The following is a 9565-nucleotide window of genomic DNA, read 5'->3' on the forward strand; positions in this document are numbered from 1 at the left end:
AACAGTCTGCCATTGAAGTTCTTTGTTGATTCTTCAACATCGGGTAATAATTTTCTGTTTCCAAGCTTTGATTTCGGGTTTAGGGTTTTATTTATATTAGAGTTTTTAGAAAGGTTGTTGGGTATTATACAAAGGAAATCAAAGATGCAAAAGAAATCAAACAAACACAGAGAAGTATAGCAGAAGCAGAAATCAAAGAAGCAATACAAAAAAGGAGATCGATACCTGAGATCTAGGAGAACTTGAGAGGTTCAAGAGATCGAGAGTTGAGAGAGACCGAGAGATTGAAATCTAGAACTGAAGGCGAAGAACGGTGGTAAGAACTTAGAGAGCTTGAAACCAAGAGATTGAGAACTTGAGAGCTTGAAATCGAGAACCGAAGGCGAATAAGGTAAGGTAAGAATTAAGAGGTTTTAAGGGTTTTGTCTACAACTTATAATTTCAGACCAGATTCAGAGCTTTTAAGCTCTTATTTAGAGAGAAAGAATAACAAACACTTTTAATACCCAAAGGCTGACCGATTCAGACTTCAAAGGGTATTAAGAGGTATTGTTTTGAAAAACAAACAGCCTCTAAGTGACGCAACTTATCAAGTTTAAAAAAGAATTGTTGCATTGACTTGCTTGTTTATATTTTGTTTGAAGTCATGTTTGAATCCACTTGGTCAAGCGTGGGCTACGAAAGTGTGCAAACGATAACCGTTATCGGGTCACCAACTTCTTTGTCATGCTCCGAGTTAACTCAGCATCATAACTCCAACTCGCTAGGCTTACCAATTTGCATCCAACTCAAACCCATAACGGTCTATGTTGTAGTTTCAACATGAAATTTCTATCCACTGTAAAAAGTGCACCATATTTTTTGGATTGTTTTGTCCATTAACCACTTGACAATATTCAAAAATCAATCCCTAGACCAGTCCCTTATTAACTGGTCGTTTTTAACGGTTCCCGTTGGATTTCAATCACCAATCCTTCATGACCATCTCTACAAAACATTACTTCTTGGATTAAATCTACTAGATATTATCAACTCTTTATTTGATATCAAATGAAAAGGGACACTTTCCATTGATATTGAACTACCCAAAATGAAAATGTACAAGTATTGAGAACGAATACAGAGTGAGGGCAACAATCTAGCTTCCCACCTTCATTCCTATTGTCTACAGTTGTACCTCCAAAACCCATATCAGGTACTCTCATTACATTTGGTCATGATGCTTCTTGATACAAATTTTACCATCTATAATTTCATCATCTTCTTACCAAAAGAGGTAAAGAAACCATAAACTGGTAAAACCCTGATAATTTCTTAGACCCTCCTTTCTACATTGCAACTTTAGGGGGAATATCAGGTGTCCTAGACTAACAAGACAGAATATTGAAGGGTCGGTCAACATTCTTTTATACACACGATTGTTAGCAAGATTATTGTTTGTTAAAATGTAACACGTATTATAAACACACCCACGAAAAACTTATTACATTCATACCACCATAATGGCATTTCTTGTTGCCCTTCTTGTTGCTCCCCTTCACTTCTCAGGCATCTTTTCTCCCCTATATGAAACCATCAAGAATTTAGAACAAAACCACAATTACCATCATTGTCCTTAACAGTTGGAAGCATAAGCTCTTACAATCAAGAGTACAACTAACAGTTTAAACACTTTCAAAAACCCTCATCGCTGCATGCTAATAAGTTCCATAATCAGTTTTTGCTACAAGTAGTCGAATCAATATAATAAGCAAGAATATGATTCAACCCTGTGTTATAAGCACTTCTACTTGGAACAATATTGGTTTTCAGGCACAAAACAAGAATATGATTCCAGTCCAATAGCCTATACTGGCTTTAAAGAATAAAACTATTTGCTCATTTACATAAAAAGGGTTAGAAATATATCTATCTTTGCAGTTTGCACAACCTTTATCATATCATTCACACTAAAACCACCTCAATGTAAGCCTTACCAAATACTATGTGTGATACATAAAGAGCCATGAACCAAGAAATCCCTAAGATTCGCAACAATTTAGTAATCAAAACACCCATCTGCTTCTACTCGTGTTTCCTTGATGTTTAGTCTAACAGCCTGTAACATATCATCTTGCTTCTCAGTCAATAACAACCTAAAAGCCTATCCGAAAACAATGAAACGTCAACCAGTAGGATTTCAGGACAGATCCAAAACAAATAGCAACTCAAAAGCATTGTCCGCTCTCAGCCTTATGAGTTATAAAAAAAATCCTATTTAGCCTATGAAAAACAAACTATTACACCCTAAAGTCACTGTTACTTTGAAAGCATTCATGAATTTTACTATTTACACCTTTAGCTGTTTAGCCACATAACCCCTATGCAACCTTAAAAATTCTTTTTGTTCACATAAGCAAACACCATCAAAAGATTTACCTCAATAACATGTCAGAAGGTAATTTCTTACCATAAAGTAGAGTGTCCGAACCATAATAATCCTATGATGCATGTACATATAGGTAAAAACAAGAAACAATAAGTGTCAAGCGATTATTATGGGGTCCAACTCTTAAGTTTGCATTCACACCCTAATAATTTAAGGCCCACAAACAATTCTAGCAATCGGTCTACATTCTGAAACAAACAAGTTTGGATCCTTGGCCATCAGCCCCAGATTAATATGAGGCCAAAAGTGTATCTTTCTGTTCTTCCAAAAACGCAAGATTAACATCTAGTTATGGCGATATCTACGTGTTTAAAAGCAACAAAAGAAGCATAGATATATACGCTAAACATATGTTTGATACAATAAACACATGCTGACAGGCATACACAAACAAGTTGATAATCATATTAGTTGGCAATGGAAAAAGGATAGATCCAAAGGGGAAATAGGAAAAGACAGAGCATGATTATAATCCATAAAAAAACCAAGAAAAAACAAGATCATATGGCCATAGAGCATGCATAAGTGCATATAACTAGCACTTTAACCATACACCCAAAAATATCATCATGCATTTGACAAACGAAGGATTAGAATTTGAATCTAAATCCAACACCCACGAAAAAAACTATCAAAAGCGGTCAGGTTGTCATCATAATAAAGCGGTAGCAGTAGTAGTAATAATAATAATAATAATCGAGAAATTCACTTCTTGAGGCTGCCACGAACACCGGGGCGAGGTTTGGACGTATCAGCAACAGGTGCAAGAAGGGCATGGAGGTTATTGATCTTAGATTCATCAAAGGGAATCTTAGGGTGCTTAGCATCATGGTGAATCTGCATCGTTTTAACATCCGGTGCGGTGATCTTGCAGTGCGGGCACTCGTACTTAGCGTGACCACCTTTTTCCTGTCCGGTGCGATCAGCGACTCCGGCCTTGCCACCTCCTCTGTTGGTCGTCGCTGCATCCACCTTCGCGGCGATCTCCTTCGCCGTGTGCTTCTTGGGCTTCGCTTTTCCTGTCATAACTACTTGATTCTGCAAACGATTAGGGTTTCGATGGACGATTAGGAGGAGCGAAACGATGAAACGGAGAATCCTACAAATTACAAGTGAAGAACCCTAATTTGAAGGGATCATAACCATTGATGCTTGGGACCTCTTTTTGGTAATTTTAAAAAAAATTTAATTAATAAATTATAATTCTTTTTTGAAATAAATAAATTATTGATTTAAAAATGTCAAAATTTGTTTTACCGTAAACTTCATTTTTGGTACCTGTGCTTTTCCAATTGTTTGGTTTTGATCCCTATAATTCATTTAATTCAAATTTGTCATCTAATTTCTGATTTTGCTTGGTTTTGGTCCCTTCCTTTAATATCGTTAAAAAAGCTTCCATTAACTCAAGGCATTTTTGTCTTTTTTTTTTTTCTTTCATTCTTTTTCCCATGCCCATGCTACTCCTGCAAAACTCTAGCAACCTTCCCCCACTGACTATACCAACGTCTTCTTCCCCCACAACACCACAACTTTCGACTCTCCTTTTTTGGCAGAACTCAAATTCAACCTCATCTTGCAAAAACCATCTCAAACCTAAGGAAACTTAAATCAAGAACCAAATCAAAGCAAAACCTAAACACAAGAGATGAGGAGTTGATAAGGGGAGAAAACAAATTTCTTTGCAAGTCATAGTTGGGTTGAAACACCAACTTTTCCTTTGATTTGAATTACTAGGGATTCACTATGTAAATGGTGTTTGTGTTGTAAATGGAGAAGCAAAACAAGGGTAGAGAACAGGAACGGAGCCAAGATTGAGTTATAAGAAAGCACTTTCGAACCATTACACATCCTCCAAAGCTTCCTTCATAACTCCCGGAATTTCTTCGTAGTGGCTCCCTTCCATGTTAGCTCGACTCCAGGTATAGCTCTTAATGGGTATGTAGCCGTAGGCGGGAACTCTTCTCTATATCTCTTTTTCCAAGAATTCTTGCACTTCCCACATCTAAAATCTAACAATTTATCCATTTTCCATAAGGGAGCCGATCAAGCAGTGACGTTGCTCTTAGCATTAAGCCGGAACAGAATGAGGATAATGTATTGGCAAGAATGTCATATATCTTTCCCTTCAGGGAGAAGAGCGAAATACAAACAAGCTATCCCTTTTGTTAGTGAAGGTTCAGCTTGTTATAATCTCATTTCATTTTTTCTTAATCTCCCCCCCAGACCAGAGCATAGTGTGGAATCTGGGTCGTTTCATCGAGCTGTTGTTGAATATGAAGTTGTGATCAACTTAGCAGAGTGGAGCATTGAGTATAAATAAATTGACAATAAAAATAAAATATTAATTTTCTTAAGAGTCTAATGATAAACGAAGGTTGACACAAATAATAAATTAACAACAATTGTAATTTGATGTCAAAAGCACAATGCATCTAATGTTAAACAAATAACAAGGGTTCTCTTTTTATATACATTGAATTGTTGTATTTATGACTTTAAGAAATAAGACAATGACCGAAGGCCCTATTCTCTTCCAATATTCCATTTGGTTAATCACTTGTTGGAATAAACGTTTCTTAAAATAAATAAAGGGGCGAGCATGTAACTGTGTAAATGTCTGTAGAAAGCTAAATATTCTAGACTTCATTAACCACTAACTTTTAGGTTGCATGAGAATGTGGCTCCGTAGTAGTAGAGAGGACTAGATTGAGCCAATGTAAACAGGGTAGCAATGGATTGAGTGGTGGAAAAAACGAGTTTCAAATCAAATTGGAAAAAGGATGAAGGGGGAGGTTGAGGGATTGGAGATGGAGAAAGGGGGAGGTGTAGGGTTTGCCGCTAATGGAAAGGGTTCGCTGGAGATGGAGAAGGGGGATGCATGGAATTTTCCTATGACGAAGAATATGAGAATAGATCTTACCAACACACCTCATAAAAGCAAAGATAAGGGAGTTAGAATTTGTTATAACTAAACCAATTTAGTTTCTTGTTAAAAATTGCAATTGATGCCAACTATAAACATGAGTTTCATTCTTGTAAAAGAGATATGAAGATAATAGAAATGATTTCCCTCTTTATATTTATCTCTAGTCTCTTCTTCCTAAATCTCTTTGTAACTCCCGTAATTTTATTGTTCCCTGTTAGTGTGTACGTTTTTATATTTGAGGAAATCAAAAGTTTAAGCAGGATTTGAGTTGGTTGAGAACAAGTGTCTATAAGGAACAATTTAGTCTAAGAAAGTCGAGGCACTGGCTCACGCGAGTAACACTGCCACCAAATGTGCAGGACTCACTGTCCGACTTCCAATTTTGGGTGTCAGCAACTTTCACTATGGCTTTAGCCGCAGGAGTCTGTTTGGTCGATTAAATACCCGATTTTAACCTAGCGTTTTCGTTTCTAACCTCTTCTCTCCTTCTCTACTCATTAATACAATATGGGTGTATTAAATACTCCATTCAAGGTTTGTTGAAAGGCTACAAAGCTAGGGAATTAAGCTTGGATCAAGTAGCTAGTTCATCTTCTCCGTCTAGAGATCTTGGTTTCTAAATTTTATGTAGAAATCCACCAAGGTGAGTTTCTTCTCCATTTTTTAGCTTTATGATGTCTAAGTCATAACTGTCTATTTATATCAATGATCTTTTACAAATTTCTTTTTATACAAAGTTTTGGAGGGTTTTGGATCACTAATGGCACCTTTTTTTGGGGCAAATGGATCTTTGTCTCTCATGAGGTTTTAAAACTAATAGTGATTCAATGGCCCTTTTGGGTAAACTTACATATGTATATTTGTTGAAATGGAAGGTTATTGTGAACAAATTAACTTGACTCATGATTTCTTCTTTTGGGGACAAATAGCTAAATGATTGGATCTCACTCTAAATGTTGGGTAAATATTGTTTTAATGCATGAAACCTATGGATTTTCTTGTGTATGGTTTAATTATACTAATTACCCTTATTTGGGGGGGGGGGGGGTGTTTGCCCTACTACCCCTTGGAGCTATAGTTGATTAACATTGTTATGGTAAGTGGTATTCGTCAAATTCCTCAAGTATGCATAGTTTACCTTTAGTGTCATGTTGCATTGGATCCATATGCATTGTACATACTTATATCAAGAGAGGAGTTTTGATGTTCTCTTCTTGTTGTCATTGGTTAGAGACAAGTGAGAAGTTTTGATATTCTCGCCTTAGAACCCTTAATTATAAACCACTGAGGAGTTTCGAGGTTCTCATCATGTAATCTTGGGGGCTGACTAGATGAAGAGTTTTGAGGTTCTTATCTTTGCCCCATGTGGAGTATCACTATGGCTTGTATGCTTAGTGTGACTTATTTTTCAACATCTTAAATGTGGCTTACTTAGTGTTCTGTCACTTGATGGAATCGGGTCTCCCCTGTTATTGCAAGATATATTGATTGTATCTTATCTTTCTAGTAAAAAATGGTGTGAACTAGACTTTGGTCCCTCAATTCGCACTTCTTTCATTTTAAGGAGGGCAAACGTATCTTATATTTGAACTATGTGGCTTTTATGTTTTTTTATAAATTGATTGAGCTCACTAGGCATTAGCCTAATACTTCTTTCTTAATGTCATGTTTTAGCATGGCTTAGTAAAGATGGGCCTAAGGGCAGATGATCTAGAGCTTGGAGTCCATTTAGAGGCATTTGTGAAGAGCTTATATTTTTGAAGATAACAACTTTGTCAGTTGATGTAACACCCGACTTGAATCTAGTCCGACTAGGATTAGACAGAAGTCTTTAGACCTATGATACATAAATTTATTTATGTGCTATATTGTAAACATTGATACCTTTTTTGGATAATTACTTTTATTTTGTAATTGTGATCGGCTTTTACCGAAGTTCAATTTGTTTGCTATATTCAAAATTTAGAGGTGTTACACTATCTTTCCCTTGTTCTTCCATTAAAAGACAGCTTCAAGCTTCTTGTATCAATCAAAGGTTAAAATGACATATTGCAAAATTATAAATAAATGAAAATTCTTGCCATTTTTATTAAAGGGTAAAAAAAGATTTGAATGTAAAATTTAAAAAAGCAAAATATCCTTCATAATTAAATACATGAGAATAATTTTACGGATTATGCTTATCACTTTGATTTGAAGTACCAATTTCATCCCTAAAAGAAATCTAAAAAATGGTTCTTGTACTTCTTCGTCATTGCCTATTACAGCATCAATCAACTATAGAGGCTCCCAATTTGGTTTTGCTCTAGGAGAAGACAATTGATCAAGAAAATTTATAGGTATGTGGGGCTCATCCACGATGCAAAAAGCCTTCTCTCATGTTTCTATGTATCCCTTAGTATGTCTACTCTAAGGTGCTGCTTACTAAACGCTTACCTAATAAATGCTTACTAGGTCATTTTATCTTATCGAATGATCAATGACAAAGATTGAGAATCTTCCTCGGTAAGATCAATTACAAGGACCAATAGTCTTACCTGGTAAGTGAAAGTGACGACACTTACCCGATAAGCATTATCGGAGAAAAATATTCCACATGATGTCATTTTAACGGAATAAAGTTTCACCGGTAAGTTAAGTGAAAGTGTTTACTCTTAGCGGAAAACATTTACTGGGTAAGCATTGGTTAACAGGCCCTATATGTCCCCATTGTGATTGCTAAATACATTCTTATAGCATCTTCAACATGTATGCTATATTTTCCTTTTTTCTTTTAAATTCGGAGATTTCTCCATTCTCTCTTTTACATAAGAGTTTCGCATAGCTATTGGAGCAAACTTTTCCAAATCTTAAAAAATTTAAAATAGTATAGCTGTTGGAGATGCTCTTATATATTAGGGTATTGCTATTTACACTTTTAATAGAGGTATTATTACGTCCAAGTTTTGTACCTAAATCTGTTGTATCCAAGCTTTAAGCTTTTGTGCTTATCTTGTTGTATATATAGGTGCTTTAGTGTTAGTTTTAGTAGAAGTAGTGTATTGTAAGATTCACTTTGTAATCTTTGAATATTGAATACAATTAACGCTTAAAAGATTTTCTTTCTCTAAGATTTCTACTCTCTTTCCACATCTTATGTTGTTCTTGATTGTTGATCTTGAATCAACAAGAATTGTGTATTAATTAATCCAATCTAAGATTACCAATTGGTATCAGAGCAAGTTACAACAGCTTAGAAATCGAACTAGATTGAATCGGACTGTATTTTTGGATAATTTTGGACTGTTCTTGATCATAAGTTTTTTGTTACTATTTTGATTCGATTTTACATAATCTGTTTGAGTTTTGATGATTGTTTGATTGTATTATGTGCATATAATCAATGGAATTGAGTAGAATCATTTAATTTCAAAATTGAATTGATTTCAATGGTCAAGTTTGAATTTTTTTAGTGATTTGAGTTCTTGATGTGTTCTTGAACTGTTTGGGTGATTTTCATTAAAATTGGTGAATTTGATATGTTTTTGGTATGAATTGGTTCTGAAAACTTGTTTGTGTTCATCTTGAGAATCGATCTTCGTTGATTTTATTCAATTTGGTGTAATTTTGAGTGTTTCTGGATTGATTTCTGTATTTTCACTAACAGTTTCTTTAATCGCCTAATGAACATGTTCATCAAGCGATAAGACTCAGTTATCGCCTCTTGAATATCTTTGTTGACCGATTAGTTTTGTTTTGTGTGATAAAAGTGGTGATTGATAAGGTGAGTTGAGTTTTGATTGGATAAAGTTCGTCCGATAAAGATTGATTCCGAATAAAGCTTGTCCGATAAGGAGTGTTGACCGATAAGAGATTGTAATCGATAAAGGTGATTGATGAGGCTTTGTGCGATAAAGCCAGTCCGATAAGGTGAGGTGATTGATAAAGAAAGTGTGCGATAAGGTGTATTGTTCGTCAATATTGTGATCGATAAGAGTTCCGTCCAATAAGACTTCAATGGAAAGTGTTTTGGGCGATAAGGGTTGACAGAAAACGTTTGTCCGATAACTTGTTGGGAGTTATATATTTGTTGTCCGATAAGAAAGTTTTGAAAGTTTAAAGTGTTGTCCGATTAGTAAAGTTGTTAATATGTTCTCTAAGTTTTGAACTGTATAAAGATCATTTTGTGATTAATCAATTTGAAAATATTTGAAATGGCTTTAAAGATTGAA

General features: G+C 35.2%; 1 protein-coding gene across 1 annotated transcript; it reads right to left on the reverse strand.

Annotated features, from left to right (window-relative positions):
• Positions 1-1381: 1381 nt before the first annotated feature.
• On the reverse strand, positions 1382-3552 carry LOC112525222. Its single transcript, XM_025135249.1, has 2 exons — positions 3138-3552; positions 1382-1562 (listed from the first exon to the last, which is right to left on the reverse strand). Exons 1-2 carry the CDS (start codon positions 3452-3454, stop codon positions 1538-1540), a joined length of 342 nt encoding a protein of 113 aa, XP_024991017.1. The 5' UTR covers positions 3455-3552; the 3' UTR covers positions 1382-1537.
• Between the last annotated feature and the right edge of the window lie 6013 nt (positions 3553-9565).

This window comes from Cynara cardunculus (assembly GCF_001531365.2).
Source record: "Cynara cardunculus var. scolymus isolate 2C chromosome LG 13, CcrdV1, whole genome shotgun sequence".
In the NCBI taxonomy this organism is placed as follows: Eukaryota; Viridiplantae; Streptophyta; class Magnoliopsida; order Asterales; family Asteraceae; genus Cynara; species Cynara cardunculus.

Bases quoted from the DNA above. Each gene is read 5' to 3' on its own strand.
- LOC112525222 (XM_025135249.1), bottom strand. From the start codon at position 3,454: ATGACAGGAAAAGCGAAGCCCAAGAAGCACACGGCGAAGGAGATCGCC. The intron at 1,563-3,137 runs GTGAATTTCTCG...GGTTTCATATAG, and splicing joins GTTCGTGGCAGCCTCAAGAA to GGGAGAAAAGATGCCTGAGA.